General features: G+C 51.2%; 1 protein-coding gene across 2 annotated transcripts in view; it reads right to left on the reverse strand.

Annotated features, from left to right (window-relative positions):
• Nucleotides 1-176: 176 nt before the first annotated feature.
• ATL1 (atlastin GTPase 1) overlaps nucleotides 177-18,278 on the reverse strand; it is a 30,860-nt gene continuing 12,758 nt past the window's right edge. Inside the window, exons 5-14 of one of the 2 annotated variants that reach the window (XM_054826563.1) lie at nucleotides 17,907-17,957; nucleotides 15,966-16,022; nucleotides 11,751-11,843; nucleotides 10,691-10,829; nucleotides 8,611-8,738; nucleotides 7,869-7,925; nucleotides 6,991-7,062; nucleotides 5,687-6,118; nucleotides 3,378-3,392; nucleotides 177-1,003 (exon numbers count right to left, since the gene is read on the reverse strand). In XM_054826563.1, the coding sequence (XP_054682538.1) occupies nucleotides 893-1,003; nucleotides 3,378-3,392; nucleotides 5,687-6,118; nucleotides 6,991-7,062; nucleotides 7,869-7,925; nucleotides 8,611-8,738; nucleotides 10,691-10,829; nucleotides 11,751-11,843; nucleotides 15,966-16,022; nucleotides 17,907-17,957 (1,155 nt within the window). In that variant the 3' untranslated portion in view covers nucleotides 177-892. The remainder of the gene's footprint in view (nucleotides 1,004-3,377; nucleotides 3,393-5,686; nucleotides 6,119-6,990; nucleotides 7,063-7,868; nucleotides 7,926-8,610; nucleotides 8,739-10,690; nucleotides 10,830-11,750; nucleotides 11,844-15,965; nucleotides 16,023-17,906; nucleotides 17,958-18,278) is intronic. The other variant, XM_054826564.1, reaches the window with a different exon arrangement.

Here is an 18,278-nt window from a genome sequence, read left to right on the forward strand (position 1 = left end):
GCTTTAGTGAGGGAAGCACCTCCCCGAGGTCCTGCCTGGGCAGCAGCCAGGCCAGAGTGTTTCCAAAACACCAACTTGGCGTTACACCCCAATTCTCAAGGCTGAAAGGACCCAAGAACACCTGAGAGGAGAAGCTCTCACCTTGTTAGTCAATAATTGCTTCCTGTATAACCAACTTCGTAGGAACGGAAAGCAAAGTTTAATCATTCTGACGATAAAAGAATAGAACTGTTGAACACACTTTCTATGCACTATAATGAATATATGTACAGAAATACAGTGAGACTTTCTCCAATACATACAGAAAGTGATACTTTGTGCATGGGTTACAAACAGAGAAGTATGCGTTCCGCACAAGATCATTCACGTTCCACAGCTGAAGTGCCCTTACAGTTTCTGATAAAGCAAGTTAATACACTTTTAATCATGTCTATGTAATTAAATAGTTACTTGAAGAAAAAACGTGGTTACATGTTATAACTCATTCAAGTATCTGAAAACAAGTTGGCTTTTGAATAATGCTAAGGTCTGGGGGATTTTTAGTTGCAGTATGATGTAAATTATTATTTCCTCAGTGACTTCATAACTAATTAAGGGGAAAATAAGGCTTCGTAAGTGAGCTGGGAAGTATGCTGGCTGTTACAAATTAAAAGCACTTTGTAGTTGCGGCGGTACCAATATGTACATATTAACAAAACGAAAAACACGCTGACACCTTCCCGCCAAACAACCATCTTGTCGAACGAACACACCGACCCCCCCCTTAGGCGCGAGCTGTTCCCCACTCTCCCCGTTCCACGGCAGGAGCTTGGGATGGGTACGAGGATGAAGGTGCTGAACCGAGGATGAGGCAGCCGCGCCTCGTTCATGCATCATCAGGATCGTGTCTGGCTTACACCTTCTTCCTCTCTGAGCCCTCGGCCGGCTCCGCTTTCTGTGCAGGGAAGGCGTGGTGGTACAAATGTCTGTGGGTGGCTGCTGCGCTGTACAGTTTGTACAAAGCCTGGAGAGAGAGAAGAGAGAGAGAGGACGGTCACGTCCTTGGCCCCGCTGCGCGGGACGCGTGTGGTCTGTGCTTTTGCGTTCATGCTGCAGCGGCAGGTTCAAACCCGGTTTGTTTTGTGCACTGACTCCTGACTGCGTGAAGCGTCCAACGGGGAAAAGAATCGTGTTCAATGGTTCGCTCGGTTTTCAAACGGCTCGGCTATGGGAGGAGCTCCTGCCAGCTGTATTGAGCCAACGCCTGCCTGCAGTACGGGCAGGGGACTGGCAGGGCTTGGCTTTCTCTGCAGGTTTCAGAGGTTCAATTTCTGCATCCTCAGCATTTTGATTTACACCACCAGGCAGATGCCTGTTGCATCATATGGAGGGCCTTGCTATGTAATATGTACCTGGCTTCTCTAGATTACTTTTCTGCAGGTGAATGCAGATTTTTAAAAAAAACAAACAAACAAACAAAAACCAACCCTTTTAATTTTACCGTTTTCCATTTGTACCCAGGTGCATTTTCCTGACAGAGAAGCCTGGCCTTCCCCAACAGCCCCACAGTCTAACGAAGGTGTGTGCCCTCACTTCTGCAGAGCATCGGGGCGGCGAGCAGGCTGTGGGGGTCAGACAGCGGCTGCGGTACCTGTACCCGTGGGCTGCGGTTCCTGTACAGCCCAGCTGTCACAGTGCTGCCATTTCCATTTCAAATAGGGTGGGGGGGGGAGACCAAAAGAAAAACCAAAAACTAAAACCACGCAACCCACCAGCTGCTGCTGGGGACCTGCAGACGGTTGGTGAGGCAGGATTAGCTTGGGGGGGGGGGGGGGCAGAAGCAGCCGACCAGGAACCCGCGCTCACCGGGTGAGGGGTTTGTTCTGGTGTGCTCGGGGGTGTTGGATGAAGAGGGCGAGGCTGAAGCTGCAGCGCAGGGCTCGGGGGTGTTCAAGGCGATGCTGACCACATCCCAAATGGGCCGCAGGAAACAGAGGTGGGGCTTTGCGTGCAAATATTCTGCAATTGTTGGGGAATATAGTGGACTGGCAGCGGCAACTTCATGCAGCTTCTCTAGGTTTGTGAAAAATCTGCCTTCAGAGCCTACATTTTGTGCTATTTTAGGCTTTTTTTTCATGCCTAATGCCTCTCACAGAGCTTTGACTTGGCTGGATTTATTCAAGAGCTCATCAGCAGCAAAGCCCGTGTTCTGCCTCTCGCTGTTGCAAAAGCCAGAGCAAACCCCATGGACCCAGAGGCCAGAATGCTTTTAGCTGCTCAGCAGTTGTGGCACTGGGAGGTACCAACTGGCCAGCCTGGGCTGGCAGCGGGGGAAGGAAAGGGTTGATCTTCAACTCCTTCTTTTTCTTTCTCTTTTTTTTTTTTTTTAAGTGGCAGTGAGAACTGCTCCAACTTTTTTTTTTTTTTTTTTTTTTTTTTTTTTTGAGGAACTCCCCTCATAGTGGCTGGAAAGTGTTGACAATGACGGTTTGGTGACAGGATAAAAGATGGCGCTGTCTTTTTTGTCACACCCCTTGGCCCGACTGGGCTGGCATTTGGCTCCATATTAACCTATGTGCAGAGTAATACAGCCTGGTCAGGATCCCTTTTTGGTTTAATTAGATACTGATGAGGCTTTGTCTAAACATGGTTCCAGTCGCCCTGGGCACAGGCCTGGCAAGCGGCTCAGCGTTGGGCAAGCGGAGCCACAACGCACCGGCCTACGAGGGCTGCTGCCGGCTGCCGAGCCCGGTTCCCCGCAGGGCTGCACCGCGAGCACCGGGCAGGGACCGGCTGCCCTTAGAGCAGGTCTGGGGAGACAAACTGTGCTCCCAAGCTGTGCGGTGGGCTTACTCAATGCGGTGTGGGGTGGTTTTGCCCAAAACATGACACGCAGCACTTCCAGCAGCACCGAGAAGCCTTGCCAAGTACGGGAGGGTGCTGCTGCTGGGCAGAACCCCACCATTGGTGCTGCAAACCAAACTGCTGTTCAGGTTTGACCTCTCAGCGCAACAGGAAAATCCCCAAATAGACATGATGGGAAAAAGATGAAAATCCCCATCGTAACAAACACCCTCCCCACTGAAATCTCTCCCCCCCACCCCCCCTGGCTCCCAGCACCGCCTGCAGTGCAGCGCCCACCTTAACACCCTTCCTGGGCGGCTGGTTCACAGGGAACAACCAGCACCCCAGCTCTGTGCCCCTGTGCGGGGCCAGGATGCCGGCCACCACCCAGAGCCCTCGCTGCCCCCCGTCCTCCACAAGCCCAAAGGCAGCGACGTGGCTGAAACGTGCAGCTGGGTCTGAGATGCTTTTCCCCGGGAGCCCGCGGCTCGGCTGCCTGTGGGGGCCAAGCAGAGTTGCATGCCGGGGAGATGGGGAGAACAAGAGCCACTTACCTCATTCGTGCTTCCCTGGGGAGAGGCAGCGGGAAGAAAAGGGGGAAAAAGAAAAAAAGCATCTCTGTGTATCAGGCACGCCCATGGGAGTGCACAGTGCTCACGCCTCTGGCCACAGCCACTTGCTGGTGCCACCATGGCAGTGTATTCCCAGGGGTCTTGCCCCACACAGGCCACCCCCTCCTGCAGCCGGTTCCGCCACCCCGGGACACCGTGCGCTCCCACAGGACACAGCCACGAGGGCTTTGAACCCACCCGGGGCACCAGCCCTGCGTATGGCGGCAGCATCGTGCTGCCCAAGCCCCGGTGCCTGCAGTGGGGCCAGTACCACCCATCTGCACAGCTCCTCGGAAGAAGCAGCTCCAGCTGAACTGGAGAAGTGGGTGCTCCCGTTGGAAAGCCGTACCTCACAGCCCGCAGGGGCCAGCCAGGCGCCAGGCAGCTGCAGGCACTTTAACCTCTTTATTTTTTCCCATCTGGGCACAGGTTGCAAGTGGGCAACAGCTCTGGCTTCCTGCTGCGTCCTGTTCTCATTGCCATTCTAACCCCCCCCCCCACTGGTTCCTGCACAGGGATGGGCCAACGCTGGGCTTTTAAACACGCCGGCATCTCTCAAAGGCACCGGGAAGGGTCCCCGAGCAAACAGCCGCTGCACGGGCACGCAGGACGCTCAGGCTGCTGAGGACCAGGCAGCCAGGAAGAACCCACCCGGGATGCAGACGATGGGCTGCTCTTGCTCTCAAGCCGCCTTATTTTAAAGGTGGCTCAGCTGAGCAACGCTGCTACCCAGCTCTGGGATGAAGGAACCGAACAATTAACACTTTGGGTTTTTTCTCCAAAGCTGTGTGTTTAGCTCGCTGTACAGCAACGGGAAGCAGGTAAATATGGTCACTCTGGATCAAAAACTCACTGGTGGATAAAAGGCAAGGAAGAAGCAGGTAAAGCTGTCGAGAATGGCCCTTTCTCCCTTGCAGCACTACAGAAATAAAACCCGCAATTGCAGCCAGTGGCTTCTGAAGGGCAAGCAAACAATAAGCTCACCCCGGCTCTGCCACGGGAAGAGCAGGAGGCCGTCGCGGTGCTTTGAATGTTATTTCGGCACATGGACCCGCAGCTGCGTTCCTGTGGGCTGCTCCCCTGGCTGGGGCAAAGGGGGGACAGTGGGAGCCCACAGGGTCTGGGCTTTCCCTGGCAGCTCTGCCATGGGGAGAGGAAAGGGCTGCTGCAGAGGGGAAACAGGAAGGACTGAGTGTTAAAAATACTGCGGCATGGCCTGCGAGATAACCCGGCCAGGGCCAGGCGCGTTCGGAAAGCAGGCAGAGCAATGCAGTGGGGTGTGGGGGTGTAATTTCTCACTGTCACCATTTTTAAGATTTTAGAGGTGTTTCTGTTTGACATCAGGGCCCAGCCAAGACCTTCCCATATTGTTTGGAAAAAAACCCCAGAAATCAGAAAAGAGCGGGTGAGAACAACCAGGCCAGCCCTGTTGCAGCTGTACCGGGAAAGCGCGGCCCAGTGCCAAAGCAGGCAGAGCCGAGACCTGGCCCGGGTCTCTGGCAGAGCCGGGGGGAGCCAAAATCCCTGCCCTGAACCAGGAGAGAGATACAGGTCTGTTCTTTCTGACATACAGAGACATGCACACACAGAGAACGCCCCCCAGCTGTGAGAACACCTCCCTGGTGGGACCCTAGGCAACGCTGCCCCATTCCAGCAAGGGTTGAGGGTCCACAAACTAACATTTGGTGATAGGTAAGACAAGAAGGAAAAAAAAGGCAGAACGAAATAGCTTGCTGTGAGTTTTCTCATCCCCAGCCCAGATCTACACAGCTCGTCTTTTATACTGGGTAGGATTCAGAGGCTCAGGCTCGAGCAGGGGAAGAGGCGGGCTGGGACACAGCTCCAGCCTTGCTGCTTGCTCCTGCCCTCCAAACCATCCCGTACTGCCTACCCCTGCTGCCGCACAGGGCAGCCCCCCTCCCCCATCTTCCCCTTACGATCAACTACACAAACTGATCTGGAAACATTTCCTCTGTCTCTACTTTCCCCACCTAGAAGGTCTAAGGAACGGATTAAAACTCGTCGTCCTGCTGTCTGAAGAAGACAAAGGCACAGGTCTTCTCTCACTGATCACAGCACAACCAGCTCAAGCAGCTGGATCTGCCCAGGCAGCCCCAGCCAGGGCGTCTGACAACCCTAAATGCAAACTCAAAAGCCATTTCAAAGGAGAGGAAAAGCCTCAGGAAACTCAACACTTAAGAACTTGGTGGGGGTTTTTTTGTTTGTTTTAAATCAAAAGCTCTTTATCCTACCTGGTCCCATAACGCTGCGGCCACTTGGTCTATTACTGCGCCCAGTTCTCTGTACTCCCCAGAGTATCTGATATATGCCCAGGTACACAGTGTGATAAGTGTCAAGCCCATGATCATGTTGCACAGACTGGCTATGATGTCCAAGCCAATGAAACCGGTCACTCCAGCTATCACGTAAGTGATGAAGATGACCACAAAGAGTGTGGCGGGGGTGCGGGCGGCGTGGAAGATGTTCTTGCTGTCATTGTGCTTGATGTACTGGATGTAGAGCTCATCTATCTCGTTTTCCAGCTGCTGGAGGTAGCGACGGCTGAACTCCTCCCCACCCATCTTCTTCACCCCGCGAAACAGCTTCACAGCCTCCTCCTTCAGCTCCATGTGTTTGGTCTGGAGGTCACTAGGTGCAAGGAAGGGCTTGTCCCCACCACAGACCTGCGTGGAAAACACAGTCCCATCACTCCAGAAACCTCAGCACCCAGCCCCAGCTCCTGTGCTGCCCAAACCACTAGAATTAGGGCTCTACAGGCTCCTGTTTGGTAGGGAGCACTAGGTCCTGCAGGAAGACCTCCACGACTGTGCTGTCCACCTGGGACAGCTCTGCAAGGCGCAGGTTAAAATGGGGCAGCGGGTGTCTGCACTGAGAAGCTGCGTCCCACAGCTTCCCTACTCAATTTCCTCACAGCCCAAGCCAGGATCCCGGGTAACACTGATGGCTGAGCTACGCTGACCAGCATGACCCCGAACCCCAGTATTTTCTAGACCTGGAAACTCCGCAGCATTTTCCTTCTCTTCAGAGAACGGAGACATTAGTTTTAAGGCCAGGGCAGTCCACAGGCAGTTTGGCCATGCAGCTCCATACCTTCTTCCAGCCAACAGGCAGCAATCTCCAATACTGATGAACAGAATGGGGGCCTGGAAGCGGCTGGAGACAGGCTGGGGTCTGAACTTCACCTTAAACATCACAACTACCCGCTCACCAGATCTGAGAGATGGGCTGACAGGGCAGGGCATAGGCGGAAAGCCAGTTACAATGACTTTTATCCCCTAATTAGCACCAGCCATTGCACAGGTTGCAAGGTCACGCAGTGCTGCCACCCCGCTACATCACATTTTTGGGGAACGCTGGGAAGAGGAGAAAGCCCCTTTTCCACCATGAACACAGGAGAGACCTTCTTTGGGATCCTGAACGTGCAGGGCTATAACCAGCCCTGGCCAAGTCCATGCAGGACGTTTTCTACTGGGGACCCAGGTTTTCTCACGAGGACAGGAGAGTTGGGAGACACGAGCGCTGTGAAACCACCTACCTCTTCCATTCTCCTGCTGTAGGTGTCTTTGGCAGTGGCAACTGCTGCTAAATTGTTGGCTTCTGCCGTGGCCTGCAAGAAGGGCAAAAAGGGTACAAAGTTTAGCTGCAGTAAGACAGGGTTAAGAAGTGTAATTGCAGACAGTAGCAGCCACTGGCTGCCTGGGTACCCACGGTCCACGTGTGGACGCGGCCAGGACATGTGCACAGTACGCCGGTGCACACGTACAGAATTAAACAGCTCCTTTGTCTTCGCCAAGTGTATTCTCCCCAGCCTCCAACCAATGCCAAAAAGATCATCCCGTATTTACACATCCAGTCTCCTCAGTTTCCCCAGGCAAAAGCCTGCATGAAGAGAGGATTCCTACCCTCCAAGCCAGAGCAACGAAATCTTTGGCTTTGGCTGTGGGAAACAGCAAGAAAACAGATAAAAGGCTCAGTCATATGTAAACAGCTACAGCTGCAACCTCCCGCAAAGCCGTCTGGCTTGGAGAGCAGAGCTGCAGCCCAGCAGCCACTGCCCATGTGGGGCCACGTCACCTCCGTGCGAGGCCCCGCCACAGCCAAAGACGATGCTATTTACCTGCGGGGGAATAATTTCAGCTACATTGGTTGACGCTGTGTGCACAGACAGCAAGGCACCGCAGCCCAGCCAAGGTGCACGAGCCGTGCTGCCGCAACTGTTAAGCCGTATCAGACTCGTGACTGTCACGTACTTCCAAAAGGGCTATTTCTTGGGTTGTTACACTAAGGCATTTGAAATAAAATCACAGAAGATCCAATGTGCTGCACTAGCTGGACAACTCTGACAATTAATTGGAAATCAATGGCAATTACAGCGCATGAATGCTCACCGGCTCACAGCACACACTCACGTACCTGTAGCATCGACTTTGGGTGTGGCAATTCTTCTCCTTGGTAAATCTTTATGTATGCCTGCAAAACAATGCATAGAAAATGAAATCCCATTGAACGCGGCATTCACGAGCAACACGCAAACACCCCCACTCAGTTCCAGAGACAGCTTTAACAGGGTGTTAAAAGCACAGAAGAGAAGGACATTCCTGGCACAAGATGGCTTCAGCAGGGGATGCTCCGTCAGAAAACGCTGCGCAGCGTGGCTCGAGGTGGACTCCTTGGGTGGCCTGGGTCAGGCACTCAAGGCTCTCACTCCACCACTCATGCTAAGCATTTCTACCATCAGATTTGCACCTACCTCCGTCCTTCAGTGAAGAAGAAGGAACCAGAGTCAGGTAGCCCTGGAGAGTAGGTGGTGAGAATTACTCACTGATGTCTTGCCTTAAAATGTCCCAGTAGTCATGACAACAAAAATAAGCTTTTTCCCAAGGCAATGGGAATACAGCCCGCAGCCTGCCTCCCCCTGGCCCTCAGTTCTCTGGGGACAGGGAAACAGCCCTGCCCCCTTCCTGGGCTTACTGTCTGGTCAAATATGCGACCGCGAGGTGTTTGCTTTCTGCAGCAATGAGAGCCAGGACTATCAGCTAGACCAAGAACATTTCTTCCAGCTGGCCTGCTTGCTGCTGCTTTCCCCTTTAATTACAGCAAAAGTGCAAGTATGCCGCAGATTAATAAGCCCAATTTTTCTTAAATAAGCCAATACCTTAAAATACTCCACAAGGCCTCGACAGGTGATATGGTTTCCATTGATCTCCTTAACGTCCAGGCTCTCGGGACTAAGCAGCCAAGGAATCAAAATCTTCAAGTTCTTGATGAACTCATCATCTATTTCTGGAAACAAAACCCAAAGTCATCAGTACCAGCCCTCTGTCAGAATTGTGCTTCAGTGTGCACTCACATGAAACAAGAGCAGGAGAGTCAAAGCCAGAGACTCAGCCAGCCTATAATTTAGTGATGTGAGCACGCAGAAATGATCATGGCCCCAGTTAAGTTGTTACTTAACCCATGGACAGAATATACAGCTGTGCATATATCCACAAACCAGCGTCATGGGCTCAAGAATACTTGCGCAAACACAAATGTGACTGCATGGGAAAAAAATCTGCTTTTGCTGATGACGCCAGTAAAGTGCACGCAATGCTGAGAGCCAGAGAGCAGCATCTTCTTGCCTAGACACATACAAATCTTTGCAAATCATGACCTTTAGTGTACAGGGCACAGACACATGCTGTGCCCTTCCTCTGCTCTGCTCCATGGCACCTGTAGCGGAGATCTCCTGCCAGGGCTTAGGCTCCCTGGCTTTCATCCCTGCCACCTCCCATGCCAGCAGGTAAGATTTTCTGTGCCAAGTTCTTGGTCCTCCATGAACCCACATGTGAAATTCTCATCACAAAGCATTCTAAAGCTTTTGCAAACTATGAGGCTCTTGGTACAGGTACTCTAAGGACTCCTGCGAGTGACTGTGCATTTACACTGCACCATCAGACACCCCTCAGTGCAGGTGCCAGGAACAGGCACAATCTCTGCTCCTACCAGCCTGTCCCCTTTGGTAAAGCACAGAGCTGGCACAGGGCGCTGTTTGAGGGGTCCGTGGGCTGCTTGTGTCACTTCAGCAGAGGCAGACTCATGTCCTAACAGTCATTCTTACAGCTTCATAGTGTCTGACATCCATTTACTGCCATTTAAATTAAACTGTACAAGGCTGGAGACAGAGAAAATGCAACATCCAGGCATTTGGAAGGTAAGGAGGGAGGGGAAGTTTCCCCACGTTTCTTCCATCAGAGCACAAAAAGCTGCGTACAGCTCTGAGGGAACAAGAAAACGGTGTCAAGAAGCTGCTGCCAACTCCAGTGCCAGTTCTGCACACACCACTTGTTCAGCACCTGAAATTAAAGGGGGAACTAACAGACATCAGCTCAGTTTCCACCAGCACGCCTCCCCCCTGCTGCCTTGCTGTCCTGCTTGCTAGTTAGCACGGAGTTTGCCAGAAGAACAAGTCTGATCACTAGCAAGACAAAATCAGAAAAAAAGCAACATATTTGTCTGCTAATTTATTTTAAGTGACTAATGGGCCGCTTTCTCTATTGCTAAGATTGCAAGCAGCCTGTAACCAGTGGCGCTGGTAAGCAGTTGGTTCACAACCACCAACTGAAGTGGCTCCTTTGAGGGTAGAGAATCTTACCATGGCTTTTCTATCTTCTCCTCTTTTTTTTTTTTAACTGTTGAACTAAGTCTGACCTGTAGGGAAACCACTGATCAGATAAATCAGCAAAATTAAATATTCCTTGGAAAGCTTTTCAAAGTGAAATAACGTTCCCTTGAGAGCACGTGTAACCGGCCTTGCACCCTCCGCAAGCACCAGCCTGCCTTCCAGCAGTCTGCACCGCTCTGCATCTGTACCGAACTGCAAGTGAGGCGTAACTGGTTAATAACAGGTTTAACACCATGTCCATAAACTTCCTATCTCAGCCCTGCCCTTCCCCAGTTGCCTATCAGCCATCTGCCCTGACACTGCATTTTGCCAGTGGCTCTGAGACCTTTTTGGCCTCCCACGCCTTTTCGCCTCCACCTCTGTCTTACGTTAAAAGCACCTGGCAACAAACAGGCAGCTGCTGGACTCGGAAGAAGGAGCTGAGCACGTATACGTCACTGGGAGGAGGATCCAACTCCTCTCCCAGAAGTTTTTTTCATGGAAAATACTTCTAGAGGTTTCAGGAACCAGCGGGACAGTCTGCCAGGGTATCTAAGGTATCCGCTTGAAAACCAGACCTTTGCTGTCGTACCTTTCAGTTTTCCATCAAAATTAGGGTTGGTGGCGACTTTCAGGCCCGGGTGAGGTAAGAGGAAGCAGGAGATTTTGGTGAAGCAGGAATGGATGTGCTTTCTGACGTTCTGCAGCTCTTCATGCTGATTTCCCGAGACCTGCAAGAGACCAGTTTGGGGTCAGGGGGTTTCCTTCTCATGGAGACACCGGTAACACTGGGCCAGCGGTGCTGGCAGGAGCACGGGGTACTCCATGCTGTGGCTGCTTACAGCGGGAAAAAGCAACACCGAAGGACATCCCAAAGGGGTACATTGCATGAGGACAAAGACAAGGCTCTTCCAGCAACCAAGGAACTAGCATATCTCTGACCACATGCCCTGGGGCATGTTATTATCATTTGGAAAATGTGCATGTCCGTGTATGACTGGAATACAAAAACATTTGGGATTTCCCACTAGTGCCTTTCTTGTCTCCTCTTTAATTAGGTGTCTCCACTACCAAATCACCCATGCATTTCCTGATTAATCCCAGCGGAGCCCTCGCCCATCAGTTTTACTGTACAACTACCTATTACTAAAACATCGGTCCTGGGCTCTAGGGAATCTGCTGACTCCCATCGCTAATGCCTCTCCCAGCCACTCCCAGCGAGACAGCCCCAGGGAGCCTGGGCTTGGGCAGAAGCTTAGCACAGGCAGTCTCAGCCCTCTGCCTAACGTGGCAAGGAAATTCAGCCTCCTAAAATACCCCTCCTGTGATTTTAAGGCACTGGATAAGCGTGACCGTAACCAGCATCTGTACACTGCAGTTCACACCTAACAGCCAGCGCTGTGGCCACCCAGCTGAACCCTCACTGGTGTCGGTGCTCTGCACCTTGTTCCCTGCTCCCTGCCCAGGATTATGCTCGCCAGCCCCCAGATCTAGGTCTCACCCTTGTGCCCCGTGCACTCGCTACGCAGGTGATGGCAGCGTTGTCATTCCTGGGTCACAAGCCAGATTTGCCTCTTCACTCTCCATCACCCACAAGCATACTCCCAGGTTAGCACTGCTCATTAAACGGACCCAGGTCAGAAAGAACGCACCTTCAGCCGCTTCTCCAAAAATCTTGCACCACCATCGGATCCATAGGAAAATTCATACGGGAAGCTCCAGTCACGAACAAGGAATATAAGGGACTAGAAAACAGAGACAGAAACATAGCAGGGTCAGTGCTGTACAGAACCCCCGAGTCAAAGTTACCAGCCACCCCAGCTCGGAAAAACTCATCTTTCAAGGGCATCGCTCTGTTGTTGGCTGTTAATCGCAGGACCAAGAGTGGTACGTGAGACACGTAACTCTGCTGTACATGATCAAAAAGGGGTTCACAAGGGAGCTGAGGGCCTCCTTCCCCACTGCCACCGTTCGCAGCAGCCAATCATGCTCAGCTGTCGGAGCCCGCAGTGGTGGCAGGACCCCCCTGGCACCCTCGCCCCCACGTCTGTGCTGCAGCAAGACCTGGCCCTGAGTCTCTGCCCGGCTCCAGCAGCAACTCACACCTTTACTGGTGGAAATACCCCTCTGTGCAGGGCCATCCCAGCATGGCACTGAGACCGCACAGACTCGCCGCACGCGTGGCTGTGTCCTGCGAGGGGGAAGGGGGGGAACGAACCTAGGATGGCTGTACGGGTTTGCTGGGTGGCAGTTTGATTCCCTAGCTTGAAGAATAGCATCAAGCATTTAAACTGCAAAACAAGAAAGAGATTTTTGCTAACCAGGACAAAAGGCAACGAGCTCCCTAATTCCAGCCACATTTAGTTTCATCCTATGGGAATTTTACAGGCTCATTTTTTCAGCCTTTTTCACCGGGCAGCCTTCCAGACAGACTTTTAATGAGAAGCAGATGCAGGATAACGAGGGTGAATAAGAAATTGCTGGCTTTTGTAATCTTTATTAAGGCATTCAAAGTGCCTATGCAATAAATAAATAAATACCAGTACGGTCAACTTTTAATCTTAAAAAAAAAAAAAAGTATTTTCAGAAAAAATCCTGTCTGCAGTGTCTCATCTGTGCAAGGGACCTATGTCCCGTGTAACAAATACACGGTTTGGAGGGGGAAGCCCTGAACGCCGAAGCCCAGGCGGGCCTGGCAGGGGTGCCAGGGTTCCTCTCATGCACATGAATAAGCAGGTCAGCAAGTGCAATCCATTTCATTGGAATTTCCCTAAAAATTGTCTATGTTTAGAACAAAAATTTAGTGGAGGGAAAACATTTCCCCTCCTTATTTCTCTTCCATAAAACATCAGGAAAGGTTAAAAAAAGAGAGAACAGCGAGTTGGCCATTCCTAACTGCATGACAAGCCACAGCAACTGCACCCAGTTAGCTGTTTCAGGACACACTGTTCTTTCTGAGACTATGAGATGCTTAGAGGACATGTCCATGTTTAGGACTTTTCCACAAACACATTATGCATGCCTTGCACTGTTTGACTCTGGAATTATTTTCTTTTTTCTTAAGCAAAATTGTTCCAGACGTGCCGTCTTTACCGTACCTCATAGCCACCCCTTGCCCCTCCAGCCCAGCAATCCGCCAGGCACCACACGCAGCCTTTGCCAAGGCATTGTGACCGGGACCGGTGTCTGGCGAGGGCGCATGGGGCAGCTTCAGTGCGAGTGCGAGGACACACCGTGGAGAGGAGAGAACCAAAGCGAAATGTTAATTTTCCATTGCCAAGTATTACTTCCCTTCCAACAGGATCAATGCAACGGCCTTGCTATCGCCACTTTCCATGCACTCCCTGCTTGGCAGCATTTTCCTATAGGAGCTGTTTTCCAAAGCCTCCTTTACAGGTTCCTATATTTTAAGGACAAAAGAGGTTCAGCTTGTTTGACTTACAGGCCTGGAACCTCACCCACGGAACTCAAGCTGTAGACTCTCTTCTGCAAAGACTCTCTTCTGTCTCTACTGGTTTAAAGCCTGCAGTTACCAGAGAAGCCCCTGCATCTCTCGTTAAGCCGCCCTAACCATTTAATTGCCCCCTCATTAACAGTGCGCTCCTTATTGCTAGTCCGACATTGTCCAGCCTCAGCTGCAGACACTGAGCTGCACACTGTCTCATCCTCCCTGCTGGAAAAGTGGTTTATTTACCATCGCCCTTCTCCTGCTTCCTAATCAAAACACTTGTCTGCCTCTAAAACATGCTTTGCAGGAAGAAGCCCACTTTGCGATGGGGACAGATCTCCGGTGCTCACCTGGCCACATCACCATCGATCCTTCCACCAAGTTTCATCACAACTGCAAAGGTTACCACCAGTCGCTTGATATTTCTCCCCAGATCATTAATGAAGATGACAGTGAATCAGAGAGACCCTGGGGGGAGCCCCAAGGACACACTTCTGAAGGATGATGATTCCCTATTAAAATTAGTTCAGTGTGCTCTGTCATCTATCAGTTAATGAGTTTTGAATCCATTTACAATGGATTAAACCAGACAATGCTGACTTGGTAGGTTGTTCGCTTGCTTTTAATCAGCATCATAGGCAGATAAGGCTTACAGAAGGCAACATATCATGGCAATAGTTACCTTTATCAATCAAACTCACGGTCTTTTAAAAATTGATAATGGGATTGTTTGACAAGACTTGCTATCCACAAAACTTTGTGACTTGACAGCAGTTACAGTCTTTGGTAAAATCAGAGCCTATTATCCAGCCCTAATGACTTAAGCATATTTAAAAGTTTCCCCTCGCAGCCTCCTTTTTACTGATGGAGTAGGAAGCATTTCACTTTCCCTGAAATATTTGGCTACATTATCCTCATAGTTTTTAAATAAGGAACAGGAATATTTATTTAATGTCTGGCTTTTTTCTGTACCATGTTACAATTTTCTCCTAGTTCTTGCTACTACAAGTCATATATGTTTACTGGTAGCTTTCACATTATCAGTCATCTGCCCAAGCCAGCATCCAATATACCCTCAAAGCTCCCCAAAATCTCAATTTGTCCATTTGTTGTATTTTTTAACCTTTTAATTTTATTTCCACTTCCTGACCACAGAAACCCTATAAACACCTTGGGCCTTCCAGGACAGCGGTGAGGATGGTGATTCTCTTTTTATGTTGGAAAGTAAAAGTAAAATAATGGTAACCCAGTCCCAATTACTATTTGCATTTTTACAGCATGGTTTGCTCTCTGCTGTTTTCCACTTTGGGAAGCTCACAAACCCCCATCCAGCTACCACCTAACCTACTGTGGGTGCCAGCTGGAAGTTGGACCAAGCCATTGGGACTGCCAAAGAGCGTCTGGGTAAAGGAACAACTTGTACAGGATAAGGCCAGAGCCCCACAGAAGGTGTTTTCCTTCTGTTTATCATCTCGAACATGCAACAAGCCCTGCAGCTCCACTGCAGCGTCAGAACGTGTGGGGACCTCACAGCATCGCTCCCTTCATTCCCCTTAGGCCCTGTTCCCTGGCCCATGCCCGGTCCCACAGACCCCCCCCCGAAAGGTCCAAACCACCTTCCCAGCCTCCCAGGCACACAGGATTCGGTGCAGCCATAACCAAAGCCATACAAAATCACCACTGTTAAAGGCCTGGAGCTTTGGTAAGCTGCTGAACAACCCTTCTCCAGGGGCACCTTCTGCCACCCTCCCTGCCACTTTGTCTCTTCACTCATATTCTCCCTCCTCCTGGAAAGGGCTGTCACAGCCCACTATCCTCCATCCCTGGAGCTGCTCGCAGCTCTGGTGTCCAGAGCAAGCTGGCATCTGCCCAACGCTCTCCCTTTCTTGAACACCAGCTTTTGACAGGTTGGGAAGCAGCAGGGTGAACAGATGTCCCTTATTTGAAGTTAAAACCCCATTTAAACTGAGCCTTCCCACAGATCTGCTGTCACCCAGGAGTGCTCTGGGATAATCCCCGTCCTTTCATTTTGCCAGGAGCAGGGATTCCCGGGACAGGCGGGTTCAAACGTCTCAGAGTGAAGGCTGGGCAGAGTCCCCAGCTAGACGGTGTGACAAACCTGCCACAAAACCTGACTTCTTGCCAAGCCCGGCAGGACGTCTGGCAGGACAGGGCAGAGCTCTCCGGATGGCAAGGGTTCAGAGAGGAAAGAAAGAGGGATGTTGGACATATTTGGAAGCCTGGTTGGGGGCAAGGAAGCACAAAGGCTTTCCTTTGCACAGCTGAGCCAGTCCCCAGGCATCCCCATCTCCTCCCCGTCCTGCAAACTGCAGTGACACCTCGTGGTGAAGCCAACCGGCTCGGGGCCAAGCCACCTCCGGTGGAGGGGACGTCTGCTGGCCACGACCCTCAGACTCACCTGGAAAGGTTTCAGGAACGTCTCCTCCATGGCCAGCCGGCCATACTCAGTGAAAAGCTGGAAAGAGAAGCAAAAAATCAACAGGACTGTTAGCTTGTAGGTCTGCACAAACACACAGAGAGCTGTGGGCCACAGGCACAGTGGCAAGGGACGGTGGTTGACTTGGGGCTAGCAGCACCATTTGCAGAGCTGGAACAGAAACTGGCTGGCTGCGTGCTTTTGGTTCGCATCTGAGAGGCACACGGAGCTGTTATGGACAATCACTGTGCTGAGCCATCATGTGAAAGATCTCAGCCTAGAATTTTTGGCTGCTAAATCTGTGGAAAACGGCTCAAATCAGCTGCTTGCTGTTGCTTTTGTACCAACCAGAAACTTCACATGCTACAGGGGACTGCTAGAGCCCCACTCTCTTTAAACACTCCAGGAAGAAGCGGAAATGAATTCAGAAATAAGTACTTTCCCTGCAAGCCCCCACTGTGCAAAGGCTGTAAGATCAGCCTACCAGTAAGATTTGAAGGCTCTCCAGTCTTTCTGGACTGTAATTTCTAACTGAAGGCACAATAATGTTTTTCACAGATGCCTAAAAATGGGTCAACATGTTAAACAATAATGCCTTAAAATCCAAACTGAAAGATTAGAGTTGCACCAGATATGTTAAATGTTAAAAAGGCATTATTGTTAAAAATATTTACTGACTGAAGTGATACAGAAGTCTTCACATGCTGATTTTTCCAGCTGGACTTTTGCTTTTCTTTCATTTTTTTTAAGCTCCTGGAAAAACCTACCTAACCAATCAATCAACCACCTAAAGAGAAGAGAAAGCTAGAGGTAATGCCAGGAAACGGGCAGGACACGTATGCCACAAAAATCCCATTAGCTGCTTGTCTCCAACAGTCTGGGTTGTAATTACCCTTAGGGGTCACCCGTATGGAGCCAGCACCAGATGGCAATATCCAGGCTTCTAAACCAGTTCCCAATTTCTTGGGGCTTCTCCTAACAATCCAAAGATCCTGTCTTGCAGTGTGAACAGCACAACTTCGACCTTCAGCTTCCCCATCTCTTCAGTCAAAGGAGCACTTTTACTGCCCCGACTCCCGGAGCAGAAGATGGATGCTCACAGCAGCAGGAGGACAGCCAATACATGGATAATTAACTGGGATCCCTCCCTATTACCAGTCACTTTAGCCCCTTGTTACAAGCCACTGCATGTTTCCAGCCCCATGGGTCAGTCCTGCCTCCGATGGGTCTCTGCTCCCCGAGGAACCCCAGCATAATCCCGTGGAAGGACACGCAGGCCGGTGTGAGCGATATCCAGACTGTTCGTGGCAGACCTGTGATGGTGCTCCACACCGAGCTGGTCTGTGATGGGTACTCTACACCCACCCTACGCAGTCTGTTTGATGCTCCTCTAACTTTGCCAGCAGAAAGTCAGCCCTCTGTGACTGCAGCACCACCCATGACAACTGGTCCTGTACAACGTGAACATATGAAAAGATACTGCCCTCCACTTTGCAGCAGCCTCATACAGGACTGAAGACCCAGACCACCTCCCCTCTCAGTCACTTTTGTCTCCTGATGTAACAGCCTTGGTTCTTTCAGCCTCTCCATGCCCTTCAGCCACCCACTGCAGCACGAAGCACGGCCGCGGGCCCTTTGCAGTTCAATCAGCCTCAAGAGACAGGAACACGTGCCCCAGAGACAGGAACAGTCCCTCCTGCGAGTGTCCCACTGGCTGCCCTGCCAAAGGACCCAGGCCCCCAGGAGCCACGCTATGAGACCATAGACAAGGTTTCAACCCAAGAAACTGTTCCTCCCTGCCCACAAAACAAAATGAGAGCTGAGAAACTGAAAAACATTTTGTAGCTATGAATGTGAAAGTGCCTTTCCAGAGCGTAATCCAGGCACCCCAGCGACGTGGAGCAGCAGGGACAAGGGTCTTACCTGCAAGTGCTGCAGATCATCCTCCTGCACGTTCTGAGACAAGTTATAAACCTGCATTTAAAAACAAAAACTTCAGAGCACTCAGAATGGCCTGTCCTTCGGGCCAACGCATGGGTTGGTGTGGTTAAAGCCTACGACATTACCACGGGGACACAGCCAAAGTCCCAGCTGGCCTGCAGTGCTGGTACAAGACAGGCCCCAAGCATAGCTGGACAGCTGGACAGCCTCACACTGTCAGACAGACAGGCACCACTGCTCCCCACGCAGCAAAGCACTCCAGCACGGGAGCACCAGGGGCTGCCATGCCCCAGCCTGGAAACCTGTTACATCCAAATGACGTTCCTTCTTCCCCATTTTTATGCTGAGCTCTGT

The sequence above is a fragment of the Grus americana genome, chromosome 5 (assembly GCF_028858705.1).
Source record: "Grus americana isolate bGruAme1 chromosome 5, bGruAme1.mat, whole genome shotgun sequence".
Taxonomy (NCBI): Eukaryota; Metazoa; Chordata; class Aves; order Gruiformes; family Gruidae; genus Grus; species Grus americana.